At 40.5% G+C, this 25,702-nt stretch overlaps 1 protein-coding gene across 4 annotated transcripts in view; it reads left to right on the top strand.

Moving 5' to 3' along the window:
* The window catches only part of LIMA1 (LIM domain and actin binding 1), a 93,799-nt gene that overhangs the window by 13,348 nt on the left and 54,749 nt on the right, over positions 1-25,702 (top strand). For all 4 annotated transcript variants that reach the window (XM_082741252.1, XM_082741250.1, XM_082741249.1 and 1 more), the window contains exon 2: positions 21,399-21,540. In XM_082741252.1, coding sequence (XP_082597378.1) covers positions 21,422-21,540 — 119 coding nt within the window. In that variant the 5' untranslated portion in view covers positions 21,399-21,421. The remainder of the gene's footprint in view (positions 1-21,398; positions 21,541-25,702) is intronic.

Here is a 25,702-nt window from a genome sequence, read left to right as displayed (position 1 = left end):
ACAGACAGAGATCACAAGTAGGCAGTGGGGGTGGGGAGCAGGCTCCCTCTGACCCTGAAATCATGACCTGAGCAGAAGGCAGGCACCACTGAGCCTCCCAGGCACCCCAGGATTAAGAAACCTATATATGCAAAACAATTACAATAGTACCTGACACATGATAAGTGTTCAGTAAGTGTTCTCTATTTTTTTAAAGATTTTCCTGTTTTTTTACTTTGTCAGAGAGAGAGAGAGAAAGCATAAGCAGGGGGAGTGGCAGGCAGAGGGAGAAGAAGGCTCCCTGCTCAGCAAGGAGCCTGATGTGGGACTCGATCCTAGGACTCTGGGATCATGACCTGAGCTGAAGGCAGCCAGGTGTCCCAGTGTTCGATGTTTTTGTTAGCGCTACCACTATCACTTTATTAAGCACTTATTTTAGCACTGAGCTAAAGGAATATTTGAGAGATGTAGGACTAAGGCTTAAAGTAATTTTCCTAGTGTTACCCAATAAGTTAGCGGTAGACTGAAGATGTCAACTTGAGCAGAAAAGAACCAGGGGCAGAATGGGTTTGATGTGGAACAGGCTGGGGCATTTGAACTAGCCTGTCTAGTTTCAAGACACTTAGGATGAGCCTGGCCCAGACCACCTGCAAATACCAGGAACATGTGTTTTTGTAGTAAGTCATTAGACATTGATATCTGTCATACTATCTAACTAGTTATGTGATCTTGAGCAAGTTATTTAACCTTTCTGGGCCTCAGTTTCTTTCTATGTAAGATGAGAATAATAGTCTTTTCATGGTATCATAAAGATTAGGGGAGTAAAGTCAAATGGGATGACTTACCTTGCGTATGACCAGTGCCAAATAACAAATTCCCAGGCTTATGCTAAGGTGGCCCAGATTTTTTACCTGATTTTGACACAGTCCATCTAGACAGTGGGGGATTAGAGCCAGTGTCTACCTCCTTGCTGAGGCCCAATAACTCTGGGATTAAACCAAATCTAAATTCCCAATGCTGTTTTTACTTTGGAATCGTAGGGAACTGTTTTAAGAAAAATTAGAAGTGTTTGGACTCTGCATGAGAGATTGAGATTCCAAAGATGATCAAATATTCATAGCATCCTCCCCAACTCCTTCATCACCACCCCTTCCAACTACCCCCTCCGCCCCCCACAACTGAGAAGCATTAGATTGGCTAGTTGAGGGTAGCAGCTGAAGCACAACCCCGAACAGTGATCTTAATGCTTAGATTATTGGTGTCAGTCAGGCTTCTTGAAGGACTGTGCACTGGTGACCCATCAAGGGGTGGGTGCCCTACAGAAGGGAACTCTACAGAAACCATCTCATCTGTAAAGTTAAGCAACCTTTCTGTTGGGAAAGAATGTTAATGAGATCTGGATAGGAATCAGACACCAGGAAAGGACAGCTGCTGTGAGAGGCAATTTGAATTGTCCAAGGAGTTACACATGGTATTAAGAAAGTCCTTGTGCAACTTTAAAAAGTAATTAAGTTGTAGAGATAATAAACAATTTATAAACAATGTTTAAGAAGTGAATGTAGTTTCAAAAATTAAATGTGTTCAGGGGCCAGCACACATTTGAAAATAATGTTCAACGTTCCCCATGATTAAAGGAATGAAAACTAAAACAATAATGTACCATTTTTCACACATCTAGCAGATTGGAAAAAAATAAAAAGTATTAAGCATGCTCAGTATTCACAAGAGTGTGGAAAATAGTTTTTTTCAGGTAGCTAGTGGTTCAAATATAAATTGAGACAAAAAAATATATATATATAAATTGATGCAACTTTTTTGGAGAAAAATTTGGGAATGTATATTAAAATTTTTTTACTACATAGGCCTTTTATTTTATTTTATTTAAGATTTTATTTATTTGACAGAGAGAGAGGAATCACAAGTAGGCAGAGAGGCAGGCAGAGAGAGAGAGGGGAGGAAGCAGGCTTCCCAAGGAGCAGAGAGCCCGATGCAGGGCTCGATCCCAGGACCCTGGGATCATGACCTGAGCCGAAGGCAGAGGCCCCAACCCACTGAGCCACCCAGGCGCCCCTGCATAGGCCTTTTAAACTAGAAATGCTGCTCCCAGGAATTTACATCATAGATGCACACACCTCCAAGTAGATAATAGTAGAAATGTTCACTGCAGTCTTGTTCTTAATTATGAAGAACCTACAGCAACCTGTGTTTTCATTGACAGGGACCAGGTTACATAAGTTATAGAAGATTGCAGAGTGAGATAGTATTTGTTACTGAAAGGCTGAGGTAGATCTATATGTCCTCCTCCATCTATGTGGCCTTCCCTATAGGTCCTCCTCTCCTTTGTGGGAAGATGTCCAAGAGGAAATAAATAATTGCTGAATAGCACATTAACATAAAATCACTAATTTTTAAAAAAATGTATGTGTTTATATGTTGGTGTTAACATCTCTGTGCCTCACAGTTTCCTCATTTGTAAACTAGGCATCAATGTAGGATCTCATGAGTTGTTGTGAGAATAAAATAATATATGTAGAATGCTTAGGACAGTGACTGACCTGTTGTGCTGTGCATTTGCTATTACTGTCACATATAGGTAATATAAGAAAGTTTATACTCCAAAGTGTGACAGAGGTTACCTTTGGCAAGTCAGATTGTGCTGGGGAAAGGAGTATACAAGAGGAGGCAGAGACTTTGGTTTCTTACATTGTTTTCCACATAATCTTTTATGCTAGGCAGGCCCATTTTTTTTTTTTTTAAGATTTTATTTATTTACTTGAGAGAGAGACAATGAGAGAGCATGAACAAGGAGAAGGTCAGAGAGAGAAGCAGACTCCCCATGGAGCTGGGAGCCCGATGCGGGACTCGATCCCGGGACTCCAGGATCATGACCTGAGCCGAAGGCAGTCGTCCAACCAACTGAGCCACCCAGGCATCCCAAGGCAGGCCCATTTCTTGACCAATCACTCTGATAAGGAAGATAGGCAGTGAACAATGGGCAGCCCCAGTTTGGGGTGCTTGTGGAGAACTGTGGAGGTGAGGGTCCCCAAAGGAAAGGAGAGGATGAAGGAAGCTGGTGGTGTGGGGAGATTTGAGGGATGCTTGGGAATTCCACCTTGGCTGCTGAAACACTTTTTGAAAACCTCTGACTTAATCAAAGATTGAAAACTTTTATATTGCAACAAGAACCTTATTAAGTCCCCACATTTATATCTGGAGTTTTCCTTTTTGCAATTTGGTTACATTTATACTAAAAAAAAAAAAAAAAAAAAAAGTGATTCCTGTTTAATTTGACTTGTGGGCAAAAGCTCCAAAAACTAACTGCTCACGTGTCTAAAACAGACATTTAAGAGGAGATAGCTAATTTTCCTAGTCATTATGAAATAAAAATTTCATGCTTTAAAGAGACCACTAATTCCTTAACTAGTATTACTACCTCCATTAGATAATAATAGAGTAAATTTAGCACTAAAAAAAGTCAAACGGCTGAAGACTATGTTAAGTTTATGAGTTACTTTAATCAGAGCCTTATGACATAGGCCTTGTTAAAATGACATATAAACTAAACTAAGCCCGATTATATAATCTATTAACTAAACCTTTAGAATAATATTTATTCAGTTTCTTAGACACAGAAGCATCCAAAAAGACAGACAAGATTTGGCTCTTACCTCAAGCAATGTGCCAGATACTGTTTTGCCTTTATTTTTTCCTTTTATTTTTAGAACCACCCCGTCGCTTAGGTGTGCCAGCCTCATTTTACACAGTAGGAAAGTGTAGCACAGAGAGGTTGCCGTGCATCTGGTTAGCCCTGGACTCCGGACTGGAATCAGCAGGTGTTCCCATGGCACTGCTCTGGCTCCAAATAACCAGGATATAAAGATAGGTGATGTGAGCCCTGGGTCGGGGCACCCTGAGAATTCCCAGGGGCCACAGTGATCATCGATCATCTAGTCTCGTGGCTTTCAATCTATAATTTTTAAAATAACAGTTTTATTGAAATATATACCATATGATTTACTATTTAAGGTATGCAGGTTACTGGCTTTTTATCTATTCGAAGTGTTGTGCAGCCATCATCACAATCAATTTTATAACACTTTCATCACCTCCCAGAAAAACTCCATACACTTTAGCAGTCAGGCCAGTCCCCTTCAACTCTCCCGCCAGGGCTCAACCACGATCTCCTTTCTGTTTCCATAGGTATGCCCATTCTAAACATTTGATATAAATGGAATCATATGATATAGGATCTTGGTGACGGATTTCTTTTACTTGACATAATTTTCTCAAGGTTCATTCATGTTGAAGAATGTATCAGTACTTCATTCCGTTTCATGGCCAAATTTTATACCTTTATATGGTTAGACCACATTTTGTTGATCTGCTTATCAGTTGATGAACATTTGGAATGTTTCCACTTGGGGCTATTGTGAATAATGGCATCATGCACAGTCTTGTACAACTTTTTGTTTAGACATGTGTTCTTTTTTCACTTCTGTGTGTGTGTGTGTGTGTGTACTGTCCCCCCCCCCCCCCCCGCCCAGGAGTGGAGTGGCAGGATCAGATGATAATGATGTGTTTAACCCTCTGAGGAGCTGCCAACTATTTTCCAAAGCAACTGCATCATTTTACATTCTCGTCAGCAGCGTCTATGCGAGTTTCAATTTCTCTACATCCTTGCCAACACTTGTCAAACTATAATTTTTTTAAACCACATCCCACAGTAAGAAATACTTTACATTCTTACCCAGTTATACACACACAAATAACTGAAACAAAAGCTTTATAAAAGAATACTTAAACTCTGTGTGATGCAGCCTGACATTTTGTGTTTCATTCTATTCTTTTCTTTAGCGCAAACATCTTGGTTCCGACCTGTTAAAATTGATTTCACAACTCACTAATTGTGACCTGCAATTAGAAAAATACTAGGCTATTTTAACCCCTTCATTTTACACTAGAGGAAATTGAGGCCCTGAGATATGTCTTCTTAGCAGATGATACTGCTAATTAGTTGCAGATGAAAGATTAGAGCCCAAGTCTGTTGGCTTCCTTCTTTAACTTTTGACATCTCAAATTTTGCTGCCCTCGTATGTAGTAGGTAAAAATAAACTGGAATTTCTGCTCAGATACCATTTTAAAAATTGTGCATACTTCTCTTAAGCAGCGCTTTAAATTCAGCAATAAATCAAGCTAGAGACCAAAAGAATGGAAAAAACACAATTTTGTTATCACAAGTCATTAGTCTACAGAGTAATTTTGTGCCTGCTGGACAGGCAGGCTTTTCTGTTTGCTTCATTTTGTTTTTGGTTTTTGTTTTTCTTTAAACTTTAGTTCTTTGTGAGAGGGAGGGAGGGAACACACATGTGAGTGGAGGGAGAGGAAGAGGGAGAGAATCTTTAAGCAGACTCCCCACTGAGCAGGCTCCATCTCACAACCCTGAGATCACAGCTTGAGCTGAAATCAAGAATCAGATGCTCAACCCACTGAGCCACCCAGGCGCCTCTTGAATGGCAATATTTGAAAGTGAGCAATATAAAAATATTTTATGCTTCTGTTTTTCTTTTTTTCTTGGCACACATCTGGGTCTTAAACCCTTTTATTTCAGTGTTTTCCAACCTGTGATAGGGAAACCACTCACACTAGAATCACTTCAAGATTCTTGTTAAAATGTGGTCTTCCCAGGCCCTACTCCAAACCTAATGAGTCAGAATTGTGGGATGGGACCCGGAAATCAGTATTTAAAACAAACTTCCCTGGAGAGTGGAAAATCACGAATGTTTCCAACCTGGTGACTGATGACACAGAGATGAAACAGGTGGCTTACATGTACAAGTGTCAATACGACATTGCAAATCGAGGGCAAAATTAACTCCATTATAGTAGGTAACTGTCAGAAACTCAGTTTGGTGTTCAGTGACGTGGTGGGCATTGTGAAGATCATCAACAGCAGGGATGTCAAAATTTAGGTCATGGGTTAAGGGTCAAGCCTTTTCCATCAACAAAACAGAGGGCTGGGTGCCTGGGTGGCTCAGTGGTTAAGCCGCTGCCTTCGGCTCAGGTCATGATCTCCGTGTCCTGGGATCGAGTCCCGCATCGGGCTCTCTGCTCAGCAGGGAGCCTGCTTCCTCCTCTCTCTCTCTCTCTCTGCCTGCCTCTCTGCCTACTTGTGATTTCTCTCTGTCAAATAAATAAATAAAATTAAAAAAAAAAAAACCAAAAAAAAAAAAACAGAGGGCTGCCACATTTCCCTGAGCAAGAATTCCCTGGGTTATGAGACAGCCAGAGCCAAATCTGAGATGAAAGTCTTCTTTCCTACAGAAGATGATGACTTTAATGAATTCCCAGTCCCTGAGAGGTTCAAGACCCTTTGAAATGGGCAGAAGTTGGTAACCACAGTGACAGAAATTGCTGGATAAGCAAAGGGCCACTGAGTTCTTTGCCCTCTCCTTCATACCATGGGATAAATCTCTATCAAGATGGTTCTTTTTGGGGGCACCTGGGTAGCTCAGTTGTTGAGCAGCTGCCTTAAGCTCGTATCTTCAGGTCATGATCCCAGGGTCCTGTGATCGAGCCCCACGTCAGGCTCCCTGCTTGGCAGGAAGCCTGCTTCTCCCTCTCCCACTCCCTCTGCTGTGTTTCCTCTCTCACTGTGTCTCTGTCAAATAAATTAATTAAAAAAAAAAGGTCGTTCTTTTTTAGGGTGCCTAGGTGGCTCAGTTGGTTAAGTGATTGCCTTTGGCTGGGGTCATGATTCTGGAGTCCAGGGGTCGAGTCCTACATCAGTTTCCCTGCTTGGCAGGGAGTCCACTTCTCCCTCTGACCCTCCCCCTTCTCATGCTCTCGATCTCTCATTCTCTCAAATAAAATCTTAAAAAAAAGATGGTTATGGTTCTTTTTTAGATTTCTTTTACCTTTCTTAAACTATTTCTCTGCTTTGAGAAGCACAGCTACCTGCCCTCACTAAAATATACCTCAGGCTGAAATTTAGGGTGGGACAGCAGGGCAGCTGATCTTCTGAAGGAAGGTACAGTTTTCCCTGTCAGCTGCAACCACACCCTCAGTCCATTCTTTTTTTTTTTTTTTAATATTTTCTTTATTTATTTGACAGAGAGAGACCACAAGTAGGCAGAGAGGCAAGCAGAGAGAGAGAGGGGGAAGCAGGCTCCCCAATGAGCAGAGAGCCGAATGCGAGGCTCGATCCCAGGACCCTGGGATCATGACCTGAGCAGAAGGCAGAGGCTTTAACCCACTGAGCCACCCAGGTGCCCCGCCCTCAGTCCATTCTTAAGGAAACTACACCAGACTGGTGTGTTTCGGCTTTCAGCCTTTGGGGGTTATTTGAGCCACAAACACTGTTTGGGGAAGAATTAAGCAATCCCCAGGAATCAGCAGATCAGAATATTCACACAAGTTCATCTTTTTCTAACAATTAGCTTTAAGGTAGCAGAGGCTGGTGTGATTCTAGTTGGTTCTTCTAACCAAACGGACTTTTCACTGTGGACAAGTGAGGCAGGGGTTGCACTGGACCAAAGGCTGAAGCCTGGCCATCCAGCATTCTAAGAAAAATTGTTTCTTTATAAGCATTCCTTTTATTTTGCATTCCATTCTGGATCTGCCTGAAACTGAGAGAGGAGATTCTCCTGCATCAGGTGCTGTGGCAGTGCCCTGCACCCAGGCCAGTTAAAAGAGTCTTGGACCTTTTCTTTCTCTGGGATCCCTGCCCAGCACCTTCCTACAAAGATGACTTAAAAAAGGAAAAAAAAAAAAAAAAAAAAGAAAAGAAAAGAAAAGAAAAAGAAAGAAAGAAAAGAAAAGAAAAAGAAAACACACCATTCCAAGGATTCTGGAATTCCTTCCTCCTCCCATGCCTATCCTCCATCTTCACTGCCTCCTTTGCCCTGTCATACTCAACTGCTTTTGATTTCTGTCTAGGGAGCTGAACAGAGGACTAAAATCTTCCTTGCAGCCTGGTTTTAAGTTTTATATAAGAATCTTGCATAGTGGAGTGCGTGGGTGGCTCAATCAGTTAAGCATCTATCTGCCTTCCGCTCAGGTCATGATCTCAGGGTCCTGGGATTGAGCCTCAGCGGAGAGCCTGGTTCTCCCTCTCCCTCTGCCTGCCACTCTCCCTGCTTGTGTTCTCTCTTTCTCTGTCAGATAAATGAATAAGGAATGCTTGGGTAGCTCAGTCAGTTAAGAGTTTACTTTTGGCTCAGGTCATGATCCCAGGGTCCTGGGATCAAGTCCCACATCGGAGTCACTGCTCAGTGGGGAGTCTGCTTCTCCCTCTCGCTCTGCCTGCTTTTCCCTCTACTTGTGTTCTCTCTTTCTCCATCAAATAAATAAATAAAATCTTAAAAAAAAAAAAAGAATCTTGTATAGCATTGCTAATGTAAATTACAGTTTTTCTCCCTAGGACACTTATCAAAATATGCAACATTTTTGGTGGGATGAGAAATTGTCCTGTGACTTCTTCCCATTTCCTGAGGCCTGTGGAAATACACCTTTATGTACTTAAAGTTATACAGAAAATAGAATAAAATTAATATCATACTTGAAAAACAATAAAACAAACTCCCTAGGTGATTCTCATTTTACTCAAGGTTGTGACCTACTAAATTAAGAGTTCGAAAGCCAAATAGATATAATAGAAAATAAACATTTGTAAGAAAACACCTGAATTATAGCAACAGAGGGAATTAACTAAAACAGTCTGTATTGATAAGGTTCAGTATTATTCTACCTGAGTTGGGTGCTAGAAACCATTTTTTGATGGCTATATCCACTGATTTATTATAATCTCAAATAATTTGTCTTGGAATAAATAAATGCAGCCTGCTGTTCACTCCCCCCCCCCCAAAGTATTAGCCTATAAGAACAGTTGAATCCAACAAACAATTTCAAACACCTGGTATTCCTCCCTTTATTTTACAAATACTTGAGTACCCAACAGGCACTGTTCTGAGAGTAAAATAGAGTGTGATTTTTAAAAAATACAGTGTAATCAGTGTCAGGAGTAGATCTGTACTTTGGGGACTTAAGAGGAACCTCCTAGGCTTGGGGCTCAAGGAGGGTATCTGGAAGGAAGTGTCATTTCTAGCTGGGAATGGTAGCGAAGGCCAGGGAGGGTCTAAAGCATTTTTAGACAGCAGGGAATATGTCTGAAGAAAGACAAGGGATCAAGAGAGATAAGCTGAGCCTGCCTAAAGATATGAGAAAAAGTTTGTGCAAAGTCCACATGTCAAAGAAAGTATGCATGGAAAATAATGCTTACTGATTAATAATAGCATTAAAACATTTTGAGGATTTATTAGGTGCTAGGTAGTGTTGTTCATACTTGACATATAGGAACTTGTTTTAATGCTCAAAACAAAGCTGTGGAGTAGGTTCTTTTATTCCCAGTTTGCAGATGAGGAAACTGAGACAGAGTACAACTTGCCCAAGATCACATACCTAGTAAGTGGTGTGAGATTTCAACAGCTAGATTCTACTCAATTTTCTATACTCTTAGCTTCTCTGCCTTTTTCTCTCCTCTGTATGTCACTATGTTTGACATCTTATGTAGAACTTTTGATGAGCTAAGGTAGGTGGTGTGATACTAAAGGTGACTAAATTGCCAGTGGTCTCCACAATTAGAAAGAGGCAGAGTAAGAGCTTGTAAGTCTTTCTTTTCTTTTGTTATATCATACTATACTTCATTTTATTTAATAAAAGCAAAAATGTATATGCCAGCTCATCTTGGGTGAAAAATTATTTGTAGTGAAATAAACTTAATTCGAGGAGTGGAGATAAGAGAGGGTGACACATGTGATTTGGACTCTGTTATGTTATTGATTTATGGGACATATGAAGCTGTTCTTCATGCAGCAGAAATTCTAGGGCTGGAAGTCAAAAAGCTTTGAATATCATCTGGTAAGTGACCTTTGATGACTCAAGAGTGGCTAAGCTCACCCAAAGAGAGAAGAGAAACTGACCCTTCATAATGCCTAGGAATAGAGGTGAGCAGCAGAGGGAGAGTGAAATTGAAATTGGTTGGAAAGATAGGAATGGAAACGGGAGAGTTCCAGTTAAGAAAAAAACAAAACAAAACAAAACAAAAAACAAGGGAAATACAGCCTCAGAAATGAGAGACTATTCGATTCAACTGGCAACAGAGAATGATTAAAACGGAGACATAGTCCTTGGGTTTGACAGCAGGAGGTCTTTAGGAGAGGAACATTGGTAGGATGGTAGAAGTAGAACCCAGACCCAAGTGATCAGAGGGATGAATGGAAGATGAGGAAAAGGAAACAATGAACATCTGGAGACTAAGGTTTGTCTGTGAAGGTAGGAGCAAGGTTGAGGTGATAGATTGAGGAGAAAAAAGGATTATTTATTTAATCTATATACATATACAAATTTCAGATGTGTGTACATAAACACACATGTCAGAAATGTGAGCATGAAAGTGCCTGGGTGGCTCAGTAGGTTAAGCATCTGACTGTTGATACGGCTGGGGAAGATCTCAGGGTTGTGAGATAGAGCCCTGCCCTGTCGGGCTCACATGCTGGGTGTGTAGCCTTCTTAAGATTCTCCCTCCCCCTCCATGCCCACCTCTCCCTCCCCCTCCATGCCCACCTCTTGAAAGAAAGAAAGAAAGAAAGAAAGAAAGAAAGAAAGAAAGAAAGAAAGAAAGAAAGAAAGAAAGAAGCAAGCAAGCAAGCAGGGATGTTTTAAATAGAGACACAGTCCGAGGTAGAGGTGAAATGGAAGTTTTGTAAAGACAGAAGGGAAAGGTTGGAAGCTCAGGTAGACTGTCATTGACAGTTATTTTTTCCCAGTCATAGGTGAAGGGGGAGGGATAGGGGATATATCTAAGTGTGCTTTCTTTTCTTCTCTCTGGAGTGGTAAAGCGTGAATCACTAAGGGTAAATTTCGTAAGCACCCAGTGAAAGTGGCTCAGATTCTTTGGTGAACAGTTTCCAGAAGTAAAATTGCTTCTCAGAATTATGCAACCTCCTTTTCATTACTCTGGCTCTGTATCATAGTGTTTTTTAAGAACAAAATATCCTTAAAAGGAGATTTTAAAAAGAGACAAGATGTTACTGATGTGATTTTGTCTTGATGCAAACATCTACATGCTTGTTGACCCTTGGGAATTTGATCATTGTTACACTTTTTTTTTAAATTTTATTTATTTATTTGAGAGAGAGAGAGAGAGAGTGAGAGAGACCATGAGAGGGGAGACGGTCAGAGGAAGAAACAGACTCCCCATGGAGATTGGAGCCTGATGTGGTACTCGGTCCTGGGACTCTGGGATCATGCCCTGAGCCGAAAGCAGTCACCCAACCAACTGAGCCACCCAGGCATCCTATTACAATTTTCTTATTGTCTTGGATACATGTTTCTACAGAGACCTGGCTTAAACTCTTCCAAGAACAGTGGCAATGATAATTCTAACAGACTTTTTAGACTTGCCTAACACAGTGTTGCTGAATAATTGAGTAGTGAGGCTTTTATGTACAGTATTGGAAGTTATTTACTGGTTCCATTTTTTTTTCATTCCCTTAAGTTTATCTCAAAGTTTGAATAAGGTAAAATTGCTAATTCACAGTTCTGAAAAATGATACATACTTTCTCAACAACTAGACTTAAGACTGTTTAATAAGCATTCATTCTGTTGTATTGATAGTGTTTTGGATAAATTTTAAATCTTCATGCAATTTCATTAAAAATAGGTATAAAGTTCCTTCTATTTAGAAAGCAATATATTAGATGCCAAGAGTGTAAAAGGCAAATTAGACCTGTCCTCTGATCTCAAGAATCTTTCTAACAAGTAGAGTTTATAAATTATGGTAAGATAAAGGGACTGACCTATACTGATTGGGAACAGGACTAGGGCAGTTCAGGAAAGGGTTCTTTGAGGAGGTAGTCTTTCCTGGAGTATTGAAAGATGAATAGATTGAGGAAGGGATAACATTCGAGGGAGAGTAAAAAATTATATGGTATATCAAAGAATAGGAACTGGCATAATTTTGGAAATTCTTTTTTTGTGTCAAAATTCTATGGAGTTAGGCTTCTCCCTTTCAGAGAAAGAAGTTACAAATAAAAGGAATGCTAGAGGGCACCTGGATGGCTCAGTGGGTTAAGCTCCTGCCTTCCACTCAGGTTGTGATCTCAGAGTCCTGAGATTGAGCCCCGCATCTAGCTCTTTCCTCAGCAGGAAGCCTGCTTCCCCCTCTCTCTCTGCCTGCCTCTCTGCTTACTTGTAATCTCTCTCTGTCTGTCAAGTAAATAAATAAATAAATAATCTTTCAAAGTAAATAAATAAATAAAAATAAAAGGAGTGCTAGAATGAATCTTGTGATGCTAGATTATGTGTGTGTATTCAGATATATATATACACATACATACCAACACAGAGATATAGAGATGAATATAAAAATATATATGTGTATTATATATGTGAGTTAATATACATACATATATTCCTGGTTCTGTCCCCCAAGACAGGCTAGAAGCAGTGACATCTCAGTACCAGTGAGCACATGTAATGCCCAGATTTGGTTTCTCCAATAAAGGGAATCAGGACTCTTTGGAGAAGTGGTTGATTTCAGGGCCGGGGATGTGCAAATAAAAGACGAGTTTAGAACATCTTCTAGGGCTAAAAAGTAAGAATGTGCATTTAAAAAAAAAAGTAGTGGCACGTTGAATGGACACTAGAGCCAAGCTGAAAGTGCTCCAAGTGACCAAAGCTGGGAACAATTTGAGCAACAAAATAAAATTAGCCAGGGAATAAAACAATCCAAGAATTGTTATAACTCAGAAAATAAAATAAATATCCACAGGTCTATCCTAATATAAATAAATGACTGAATAAATAAACAAGAAGGAAAGGACAATTTTTCCTTATAGAAGAATTCCAATTAATAAATGCAAAAGAAATGAGGGCAATAGAAAATCCCCTTTAAAACATCATAATAATTGCTGAAGGCAAGATCAGCCCATGAATGCTAAAATTAGTGAGTAAACGTTTAAGAAGGAATAGGATTAAAGTATCTCCCCCCCAATATTTGTGAATTCTAAAGGTAAGCATAGTAACTTTACAAAGGTGAAACCTGGCAGACAGCACCTTAATGCATCCAGTAACAAGATGCCAACATCATGTGCCTTTTGACAGGATATACTGAGGAAGAAGGCACATCAGCTCTGTAGTAGTCTCCCCAAAATTCTGTAACTTCAGTCTAGTCTGAGAAAGCATCAGATTTTAAAAAGGAAAACCCTTTTTTTTTTTTTTTTTTTGGAGTGTTGCCAGATGTCCCAGGCTCATCTGGTATCTGCCCTGCCCCAGCTCTGGAATCAACTACTTGTTCAAGGAGTATAGGTTCTTACTACTGGGGGAACAAAGAAACCCAAATTGAGGGTCGTTCTACATAATACCTAAACAGTACTCTTCAAAAGTATCCTGCTCATGAAAGGCAAGGAAAAACCAAGGAGCTGTCATAGAGATTGGAATAGACATAAGACATGACCATTAAATGTTGTGTAGAATCCTGGAACAGAAAGAAGGAAACACTTTAGTGGAAAGTCTTTTTTTTTTTTTTTTAAAGATTTTATTTATTTATGTGACAGAGAGATCACAGAGAGGCAGGCAGAGAGAGAGAGAAGCACGCTCTGCGCTGAGCAGAGAGCGCGACGCGGGACTCGATCCCAGGACCCTGAGATCATGACCTGAGCCGAAGGCAGAGGCTTAACCCACTAAGCCACCCAGGTGCCCCTTTAGTGGAAAGTCTTAATTTTGATAGTTGTGCTGTGGTAATACAAGATAAAGCTATGTGAACGTTACATGGGAACTTTCGTACTATCTTTGCAACTTGTGTATATCTAAAAATAATAAATAAGTTAAAAAGAACTAGTAACTGTCAAAAGCTTTTCCAAGTGTGTGAATTTAGTCACTGTTTTTATTAAAAAAATAAAATAAAATAAAATACATATATATATGGGGCCCCTGTGTGGCTCAGTGGGTTAAAGCCTCTGCCTTCAGCTCAGGTCATGATCCCAGGGTCCTTGGATGGAGCCCCACATTGGGCTCTTTGCTCAGCAGATGCCTGCTTCCTCCTCTCTCTCTGTCTCTACCTGCCTCTCTGCCTACTTGTGATCTCTGTCAAATAAATAAATAAAATCTTTTTAAAAATTAAAAAAAAAATATATATATATATATATATATGGCCTCAGAAATAAATGTAGGGGTGTCTGGGTGGCTTAGTTGGTTAAGCATCTGACGCTTGACTCGGTTCTTGATTTCAGGGTCATGAATTCAAACCCCATATTGGGCTCCATGCAGGGTGTGGAGCCTACTTAGGAAGGAAGGAAGGAAGGAGAAAGAGAAAGAAAAAGAAATGTAGTTTATATTCTGAAAATACATTATGTGGGAACATATTTCATGTGCTTTTGTTTAAAGTTTCCCTTTGCACCTTGAAGTTCTTTTGGGTTGGTTTTTTCCTTTTAATTTAGTTGCTCCCTGACATTCAAATCACAAAGAATTTTTGATTAAAAAAGAAAAGAGGGACGCCTGGGTGGCTCAGTTGGTTAAGCGGTTGCCTTCGGCTCAGGTCATGATCCCAGCATCCTGGGATCGAGTCCCACATCCGGCTCCTTGCTTAGCAGGGAGCCTGTTTCTCCCTCTGCCTTCTGCCACTCTGCCTGCCTGTGCTCTCTCGCTCACTCTCTCTCTCTCTCTCTGGCAAATAAATAAATAAAAAATCTTTAAAAAAAAATTGAAACACTACAATATGTTTCTAAAATACATTTTCTTTTAACAAGTGAGTTTATACTTTGTTCTATTTTTTTTGAGGCTGTGTTCAGGCAACCTCTTACACAATTAACTATCTCCTGGGAGTGGGGGGTAATAGAGAGGGAGAGGGAGAGAGAAAGATATGATGAGATTAGGAGATTATATTTATAAGAACAGGATTGTATTAGTGGCAGCTCATTTGCTTTCTTCCAAGCATGAATTCTGCACGACAATTTGCTTAGTTAGGTTAAGTCTGTAAATGAATTTATTATAAAGCAGGTTTCCTGGAGCAGCTATAGGCTTCACCCTCAGCAGTAGCTCAGGGAAGCAGATATCTGGGACCAAATTCCCCAGTGAGTCATCGCCCAACCCTTAAACTTTAAAGAACCTTTGTTTAAAGGATTTTTATCTCCAGGCTACCACTCAGCCATAGGACCTTTAGCTATCCTACCTCAAGCTACCAAGTGTGATAAAAGAACTTTGAACTGGGAATTAGAACCCTGGCTCTCATACTAACTAGCTGGTGAGTTGGGGAAAATTATTGGACCTTTATGTGGCTCAGTTCTCTTGCTGTAAAAAGGGGGACTTGGTTACTTGATTCCTAAGGTTCCCTCTTGATAAAATCTGTCCTATGTATCTAAAACTGAAGGTATTTTCCTTCTTAGAAAACAGTTATCTTTTATCCCATTATTGTTTGTTAAACCACTGTCCTTGTAATCTCTGAGGCTAAAAATCTTAGTTATTTGTGTTTTACCCATTTCCTTTAACTCTTGCACACAATTGACAACCAGTCCAGCAATTCCTCCATCACAACTGAAGTGGCAGTAGAATACATTTGGCCTAAGAGGTTGGGTTTTGGAGTCTGAATACTAACTTCTGCCTGAGCCATGTATTAACTATGGGACCTCTGCCAAATTACTTAACCTCAATGGACCAGTTTTTTGTTTGTTTGTTTTTGACTAGAAATAACACTAACTCCAGGTTGTAGTAAGGATTAAATGGGTTAGTAAGTGTCCACTAAGTGACAGTGCTTTTTATTATTAGTACGTAGTAATGCAATGGGTTGGATCTTAAAGTCAAATGGGCCTCTGGAAAAAAAAAATGTTAAAAGATTTTGCAGCCCAAATTGAATACCTCCTTCTAGATAGGTCTTTCCAGTACATGCTTTTCTTATTTATTTATTTATTTAGAGAGAAGGAAGGAAGATGGGGAGGGACGGAGGGGTGGGATAGAGAGAACCTTATCTTAAACAGGCTCCACACCCAGCACGAATCCAGTGTTGGGCACGATCTCACAACCCCAAGATCATGACCTGAGCTGAAATCAAGAGTTGGACACTTAAGTGACCGAACCACCCAGGCACCACCATCCCCCTTTTTACCCCTCTCACTCCTAACAAGATTTCTAGAATTAACAAAATTGTTCTAAAGTCCAAGAATGGGATTTCCATCTATGAGAGTGTGGGTATGTAAGGAGAGCTATCACACCTTTAATTCAAGCCCACAAAAATAAAAATATTGATAATGGAGAGTATTTCGGGTAGGCCCAACATAACTCTAAGTTTCACTGAAAGAACCAATTGTTATCTTTGATGCTGACCATTCTGAAAAGATCTGTGCTACTATACTCTTACCTAGAGATAGTTTGTATGTGTTTGCAGCTAGGTGGTTCAAAAATTTTGCTACCCAATTTTCTACTGTAGTTAAAATGATGGTTTTAATCATTTTTCATTACTAGTAGTGGAAGGAATATTGACTTTGGAAATCAAAGAGAATCTGGATTTGAATTTCAGATCTGCTACTTTATAACTGAGAGATCATTGTAAAGTTATTTACTATCTCTGAATTTTAGTTTTTCATCATATATATAAGACAATTTTCTACTGTAGTTAAAATGATGGTTTTAATCATTTTTCATTACTAGTAGTGGAAGGAATATTGACTTTGGAAATCAAAGAGAATCTGGATTTGAATTTCAGATCTGCTACTTTATAACTGAGAGATCATTGTAAAGTTATTTACTATCTCTGAATTTTAGTTTTTCATCATATATATAAGACAATAAAGCCAATCTTATAAAGTGGTTCAGAGAATTAAGTGAGATATGTACTTTGTATAAGTAGAAGTTACAATCTGTTTATTTCTTTCCAAAAGTCTGACCTTTTTTTCAAGATTTTTTTACTTATTTATTTATTTGACAGACAGAGATCACAAGCAGGCAGAGAGAAAAGAGAAGGAAGCAGGCTCCCTGCTGAGCAGAGAACCTAATGCAGGACTGGATCCCAGGACCCTGAGATTAAGACCTGAGCCGAAGGCAGAGGCTTAACCCACTGAGCCACCCAGGCGCCCAAGAGTCTGATTTGTAATCTTAGCCTTGAATTTTTGGCTTCCTGTAGTGCATCACTAGGATTTTTTTTTTTTGGTGGATGTATATATTTCAACACATGTAAAGCAAAACTCATCGTTCTCCCACTTCTTCCTATATTTACTGTCTCTAGTAAGACATTAACATCTAGGGGTGCCTGGGTGGTTCAGTGGTTTAAAGCCTCTGCCTTCGGCTCAGGTCATGATCCCAGGGTCCTGGGATCAAGCCCCATATCAGGCTCTCTACTCAGCAGGAAGCCTGCTTCCTCCTCTCTCTCTCTGCCTGCCTCTCTGCCTACTTGTGATCTCTATCTATCAAATAAATAAATAAAATCTTTTTAAAGAAAAAAAAAGACATCAACATCTAATCATTTAAGTTTAATAACGCTGGTGTGGATTTCTTCTCTACCCCTAAAACCATTTTATTCTAAGAATTGTCAGTTCTGGGGCGCCTGGGTGGCTCAGTGGGTTAAAGCCTCTGCCTTCAGCTCAGGTCATGATCCGAGGGTCCTGGGATCGAGCCCCGCGATGGGCTCTCTGCTCTGCGGGGAGCCTGCTTCCTCCTCTCTCTGCCTGCCTCTCTGCCTACTTGTTATCTCTGTCTGTCAAATAAATAAAATCTTTGTGATCTCTGTCAAAAAAAAAAAAAAAAGAATTGTCAGTTCTCTTTCCCACCTTACTATTCCCCCCATCCTAATGTAAACCTCGATTACATTGACAGTTTTAGTATCTTTTTTTTTTTAAGATACTAAAAAGGGGGAGGGAGCAGGCTGCCCAATGAGCAGAGAGCCCGATGCAGGGCTTGATCCCAGGACCCAGAGATCATGACCTGAGCTGAAGGCAGAGGCTTAACCCACTGAGCCACCCAGGCGCTCCCAGAATCAGCTTTTAAAACATGTTTCCCATTATGTTACTTCCTTTTTCAGAAACTTGCTGTGTTCCACCATAGAGACTCTGCATGATCCACCCTAAAACTCTTATCTTAGAGATGTGGGTGTGGGGCGCAGGGAAATTATTTTTTTGATTTGCCATGAAGGTCCCCTGTGCTAGGGAGTGGCGTGTTAAGACTAGTCCTTATCTCTGCTCACTCACAGATTAGTTCTTTCTACCATTGGAATATGGCCCCAACTCCTTAACATGGTTTCCAAGGCTCTTCCCATTCTAGCCCCATTATTTCCCTATCTTATCTTCAACTACCCATGTTCCTACAGTCAACTACTTTGAAGTGTTCTATGCTATTTCAACTCCCTGACAGTGTAATGCTATTCTCTCTACCTGGGATATACTTTCCTCTTCCTGCCCTCAGTTGATGAAATTCTATCCATCTGTAAGTCCCAAGTCAATCTGATGTCTCTTCCCTTCCCTTCCATCAATCCAGAAAATCAGATCCCCTACTCCTAGATCTCGCATTACCTCTAACCACATTCATCTTTGTGCTATGATTATTTGTGTATATGTCAGCAAGCCAACAGATTTTTTTATAAAGATTTTATTATTTGAGAGAGAGAGAGAGAGCGAGCATGAACAGGGAGAGGAGCAGAGAGAGAAGGAGAAGCACACTCCCTGCTGAGCAGGGAACCCGCCCCCAGTCAATAGATTTTACTCTATTTGGGCCAGGCCATCTCCCTATATCTTATAGAAAGTAGCTAGTTACTCATTAACCTGATACCAGAGTCTATCAAAAATCGTATTCTGATTCTTACCTTTATCTGTTTTGTGGGGTGCTAATCACATTGTTAAGAAATTAACAGTATTGCTTCTGTAAAGGGAAGTATGGTCAGGGTGTGAGCTATCTCATTCCTTAAATATAAAGCATGCTTACCCTAGCCATATACCAAGATAGATATTCTAACTTTTCTTGGATTTCTGGCCGAGATTAATTAAAACCATGGAATTAGACTTGGGAATTAAACTCCTTTTTTTTTTTTTAAAGCTACACTCAGTTCCTCAAATAATGATTTTTCCTTTTTATAAATAAGTTTGAGAACATATCTTTTATATTTTTTCCTTTGATCCAGAATTGATTGCTGTAGAAGCACTGCCGTTTATATCCACATCTGCATCGGAAGTACAGTTGTACCAAACAGTGTCTTAAAGTGTTGTTCGGTATTTCCTAAACTTGGCCCAAAGGGTCATTATTGTAGTTTTACATGACTAGGTTTAGCTGAACTGTTTGTTGCTTTTGTGTCTTTCTCTCATTAGAATAAGGGCTGACAATGTTTGGTGAGTCAGATACAAACTGGAAAACAGGTAGACAAATAAATATATATTATTTGTACATTCAAGTTTACTTCAAAGAACATACATAGAGGGACCTCTGGGCGGCTCAATTGGTTGAGCATCTATCTGACTTTTGATTTTGGCTCAGGTAGTGATCTCAGGCTCATGAGATTGAGCCCCAAACTGGGCTTTGGACTCAGCATGGAGTCTGCTTGAGATTTTTCTCCCTCTGTCTCGCTCCCTGCTTTCATGTCCTCTCTTTCTCAAATAAATAAAATAATTTAAAAAAATGTGTAAAATTAAGATTATTTTATCTAGGAAAATAGATATTATTAAAACCAACACTTATGACTTATTCTGTGTCAGGGTCTTTTCTTCTTTATCTTATTTATTCCTCATAAGGGTATTATGAAGGAATTTCTTTTGTTATGGATGAGAAATCTAAGTTTTAGGAATGGCCCAAACTCCCACTTAGATGCATCTATCTCTAATGTCAGACCTCCTTACCATGAGAGGCTTCTATGTTACCTTCTAATATGGGGACTAACAAGTAAACAAAAACAATAAAATTAGTATTATTTTCAGACAATGCTTGAATTGGAAGAACAAGTACTACAGGTGGGAAAGTGGTGTGGACTTTTAGGGTGGCTGATTACTTAGTTCACATTACAGGACTTTTAGTGTGAAATGGCAGCCCAAGCTGATTGGTCAAGCACACCGTGTTCCGTTGTTGTCAAGGTTGTTAGAAGCAGTACCTGATGAACCGTGCACTCTGTCAGATCAGTTATGTTTTGTGGTAGTCAAGAGACCGGTGAGTAGTAGTTTTCACTCTTCAAATAAGGAAACTATTGGCTCATTTCTAATCTTACCTCTTCTGGACAAAGGTTGGAACTCCTTTGGTAATTACTAGGGCAAAAACTCCTTTGGTAATTTCTGGGACAAAAACAACCTAGATTAATGGGTAGAGACTGGATGATTTCAGGAACATGGCTTTATGTATTCTTTGACTCTAAGGGATTTTAGAAAAGAATTTCAGAATAGGGGTTTTGTCCTCTGAATTTAAAGTACATTATACTGGGATGCCTGCGTGGCTCAGTCAGTTAAGCATCTGCCTTTGTTCAGGTTATGATCCCAGGTTCCTGGGATTGAGCCCTGCGTCAGGCTTCCTGCTCAGCAGAGTCTGCTTCTCTCTCCCTCCCTCTGCCCCCCATCCCCACTCATACTCCCCCACCTCAAATGAATAAATTTTAAAATCTTTTAAAAAAATAAAGTGCATTTTACTTCCCCCAGTTGTTAAGATGGTTAAAATGTAAAAATAATAAGAATTCTAACAAAAGCCAATTCTAATATATTATACTTAAAATGTTCTTAATCCTATTAAAATGTACTTAGTATTTAAAGCATATCATCTCCTTAAATCCATATCAAAACACCTATAATGATAGGTATTATTCTCCTTTTTAAGCAGAAGAAACTAAAACTGAAAAGATTATACTGTTCATTCAGGTGAAAAAAAGTTATGATTTCAAGTAAAATCTATCTTGACTTAAAGCCCTTGCTCTTTATATGATACCATGAGGTATACCCAGCTCTCTCTCCAAACCAAGTGGTCAGTGCCTCAGGGTTTGGGGGGAGAGAGCAGCCAGAAGAAACTTGGATGTAGGTAGAACCTAATTTGGACCTGAATCTACAGAGATGCCAGTTGTACTTCCCCTGGGATGTAACTCAGAAGAGTGAAATATTTCACTCCAAATGTGACTTTGGAACAGACTTAAGTTCAGGGGAAGGCCAACTGATGTTTGCACAGTGAGGTCAGTCATAAAATGATGGAACTGGAAGAGACCTTAGAGATCATCTGGTCTAACCTTCTCATTTTATAGGAAACTACAACCCAGATATTGAATCATTTGACCAAGGTTATAGTTTTTGAGAGAACCAGTAGAGGAGTGTGGTTCTGGTGGTCTAGGGCTTTCTATTCTCTCAAGGCTCACTACTGCCAGTCCTTGGATGCTAGAGAATCCTATTCTGTGTCTAATATTCTGACTTTCTTTATTGCATAGGTATTTCAGTATCTGTAGACGAGATGGAATCAGCTCCGTTTAATAGACGGCAGTGGACTTCAGTATCATTGAGGGTAACAGCCAAAGAACTTTCCCTTGTCAACAAGAACAAGTCATCGGCTATTGTAGAAATATTCTCCAAGTAAGTGCTGATCCTGGTCCAAAAGGACCATCTGTCTTGAGCAAACATTACCACCTGTCAGGGAAATCAGTAAAGGAAGTACATGGTGTAAAATGGCCTTATTGAGCACATTCTGAAATTTAAGCATCATACAAGGCACTGTGGAGAAAGATGATAATAATCAGGAGACACATTCTCTATCGTGGAATTTTTTTTTTTTAGTTGCGAAAAGAAAAAGTTACAAACACAAAAGGTAATTATAAAACACATAGTTCTTAAGCAAAGTGTCAGCAAATCCAAAATGAATGGGAGTAGGGACTAGAACAGAGTAAGGAAGAGAAAGTGACACTCATGGGCAGAAGCAAGTGAGGAAGGTTCTCCAGTTGAGATGAGTTCTGAGGCAAGTTTTGATTTAGTTGAAGGGAGTGTTAGGCATACTCTGTATCTGCATTACCCAATATAATAGCCACTACATATATACCTATTTAAATTTAAATTAGTTAAATTTGAATTCAGTTCATCAGCTGTACTAACCACATTCCAGTGTAGCTGGTGGCTACCATATTGGAGATCACGGAAACATTTCCCCATTGCATAACATTCTGCTGAACAGTGCAAACTCTGTGGCCAAATTGTGGCCTGCTGGCTGCCCATTTTAGTAAATAAAGGTTTATTGGAACATAGCCATATCCATTTGTGCATTGTCTATGGCTGCTTCCATGCTACAGGAGCAAAGTTGCAGCAGAGACCAGAGACCATATGGCCTCAAAGTCTAGAATATTTATTATCTGATCCTTTAAGAAAAAGTTTGCTGACCCCCCCCCCCCACTTGGGCCATGAGTTCTTTGATATGAGGGTCCCTTTCCTGCTGATTTTATATGCCTAGCACGTGTATGGCAATGTACAGCACGGTGACTGGAACAGAGTAGGCACCCAACAGATGTAGAAGGGATAGGATATGTAAATAATATTCCAGGGATGGCAAACACATTGACTTTACTGAAACAGAGGAGGAGCTTAGGACAGGTGGTAGGTTTACCTCATGAGTAGAGTTTGTTAATTAATAGGAAGCTCTTACACATTTAAGGGAAAAAAGATGGTCAAGATTTGAAGAAAATGATTCTGGGAGCTCTATCTAGCATACAGCTAAATACCAGTAGGAGATTTCTGTAATCTACAATGTCACCTTTTCTTCAGTTAACAAATGCATCACGTACTTGCTCTGTGGAAAACATTGCCCTTCCAAGCTCTTGACCTTGGTTGCTGCTTAAGGTAGAGTGAAGGTGGAGGGAGACTTCATGGTCCTTTTACCTTCCACTTTATGCATTTTGTATTACTATAATTTTATAACAAACATGTATTGTTCATATCAAAACAAGAAAATCAATGAAGATATTTCAGATTGAGATATGGAAAGCTCTTAAGATTTAATCCCTGACCTCAAGGAAATTAATAGTATAGGTTAGGATAATTTATATAGTAGATGAAGTCCCCTAACTTCCTTCATCTTCTCACATGGGGTGCCTGTTAATAATATGGTATTCCAATTATCTGTTGTCGCATAAGGAAAAAAAATCCCCCAAATTTAATGGCTTGAAATATGAACACTTATTTTGCTTGTGAATCTCCAGTTTGGGTAGGGCTTGCCTCTGCTTCCCTTGGCATTGGCCAGGGTGGCTCAACGATGGGCTGAAAATTATCTAAAGGCTCATCACTCACAAGGCGGGTTGTTGCTGCTGACAGTCCACTGGGATCTCAGCTAGAGCCCTGGTCAGAATACCTACACATGGCTTTTCCATGTGGCTGCTTGGCTTAGTTAGCTAGGTTCCCAGGGCAAGCATCCAGAGATAGAGGGAGCGAGGAAACAAAGGAAGAAGGGAGCCAGGGTCAGGGGTTGCGTGGCCTTTTATGACCTAGCCTCAGATGTTACACAGGATTACTGTTGCCACATTGTCCTCATTAGAAGCCAGCCCCTAAGGCTGGCCCATTTTCGGAGGGAGAGGACTTTTTTTTTTTTTTTTTTTTAAGATTTTTATTTATTTGTCAGAGAGAGCCAGCGAGAGCAAGCACAGGCAGACAGAGTGGAAGGCAGAGTCAGACGGAGAAGCAGGCTCCCTGCAGAGCAAGGAGCCCGATATGGGACTCGATCCCAGGACGCTGGGATCATGACCTGAGCCGAAGGCAGCTGCTCAACCAACTGAGCCACCCAGGCGTCCCCGGAGGGAGAGGACTTTGACTGTACTTTTTTTTTTTGCTTTTAAGATTTTATTTCTTCATTTGAGAGGGAGAGAGAGAGAGAGCACAAGCAGGGGGAGAGGAAGAGGGAGAGGGAGAAGCAGACTCTCCGCCAAGCTGGGAGCCTGACGTGAGGCTCCATCCCAGCAGCCAGAAGTCACGACCTGAGGGGAAGGCAAACACTTAACCAACTGACCCACCTAGGCGCCCCTGGCTGTACTTTTTAATGGAGGGATGTGAAAGGTTTTTTTTGGACATGCTTTAAAAACCATCCTATATGGCTTTCCTGGCCCCTCCCCTAAAGATTCAGAGTCCATGTTACAACAATGCAAGATGCTATTTTAGAAATAATTTCTTCTTTTCTAGAGAAGTCCATCCAGTGATCTGGGGCATTATCAAATATTTTATACAGGTAGTGCTCTGGTCTTACTTAGCAGGGTCTGGCAACCCAAGATTCCAAAACAAGTTTGATAAATACCCACACTTATTCACAGTAACAAGGAGCAGTTATATAGGTGACTAACACTAAGAAATTTCATAGGCAGGGGCGCCTGGGTGGCTCAGTGCGTTAAAGCCTCTGCCTTCAGCTCAGGTCATGATCTCAGGGTCCTGGGATCAAGTCCCGCATGGGGCTCTCTGCTCGGCAGGGAGCCTGCTTCCTCCTCTCTCTGCCTTCCTCTCTGCCTACTTCTGATCTGTCTCTGCCAAAGGAATAAATAAAAAAAAAAAAAAAAGAAAAGAAATTTCATAGGCACATTTCAGCCTTAACCATCTAGCAGCATATCAGCTTTACATTCAGGTGCGTCTTTAATCTGACCACTGCTCAGCACCTGCACAGCCCTAATGCTGAGTCCAAGCTACCTCCGTCTCCCCTTAGTTTTCTGCAGTAGCTCCCTGAATGGCCTCACTATTTCCACTTTTGCTGTTATACAGCCAATTATCCACACTACAGACAAGGTGACCTTCAAGACCATAAAACAGATTACATCCGTCGTTTTTCGAAACTCTCTAGTGGCTGTCCTAATGGATGATAAAAGGAAAGTCCTTGCACTAATCTAACTGGAAAAAAAAAAAGATTCTGATTCCATGTGTCTGGGATGGGGCCTAGGAATTTGTGTTTTCAGCAAGTATCCCAGGTGAATTTTTTTTTTTTAATTTATTTATTTGATAGACAGAGAGAGATCACAAGTAGGCAGAGAGGCAGGCAGAGAGAGAGGGGGAAGCAGGCTCCCCACTGAGCAGAGAGAGCCCGATGTGGGGCTCGATCCCAGGACCCTGAGATCATGACCTGAGTTGAAGGCAGAGGCTTAAACCACTGAGCCACCCAGGCGCCCCTCCCAGGTGAATTTTATCTTCAGGGATGTGTAGTTTACCTTCCGTTGAAGAGACAGTCTTGTGAACTCGCAGCGGTGAGCTTGAACATAAAACAGAATGAATATGGTTTCTGCTTGGTTCCAACAGAGGATCATGGAAACTGACCTTGAATAAAGGAAGTAGGAAGGCAAGAAGTCTGACATGGAGAAATATAAAAGGGAGAAGCGACTGGTACAGGTCAGGTTATCCAGGTGATAGAAGGCCTTGGATGCCATCTGAAGTTTGGGATTTAGTTAGATGAACAATGGGAACAGTTGAAGGTTTTCATGCAGAGAATGACATGATCAGACTTGTATTTTAGAAAGATGTTTCTGGCAACAGTATAAAAGGTAGACTGGCAAGGTGAGAGATGGATAGCATAGAGAAGAGCAGTAAGGCTCTCTCAAGAACCCAAGTGAAAGCTCTTGAGGGCGGAGGGCAGCAGGGATGGAAAAGAAGACAAGGAATTGAGACTTTGTTGAGATGTGATTAATGGGACTTGGAAACTCCCTCTTCTGCAGAAAGACTTCTTCACATTCTTACCCTTTTCACCCTGGCTAGCCCCACCTCTTTGTAGCTAAACTTGGCTTTCCCT

Source organism: Mustela nivalis (assembly GCF_964662115.1).
Source record: "Mustela nivalis genome assembly, chromosome: 7".
Taxonomy (NCBI): domain Eukaryota; kingdom Metazoa; phylum Chordata; class Mammalia; order Carnivora; family Mustelidae; genus Mustela; species Mustela nivalis.
The sequence above is the reverse complement of the archived record's forward strand: the minus strand, read 5'-3'. Positions and strand labels throughout refer to the sequence as shown.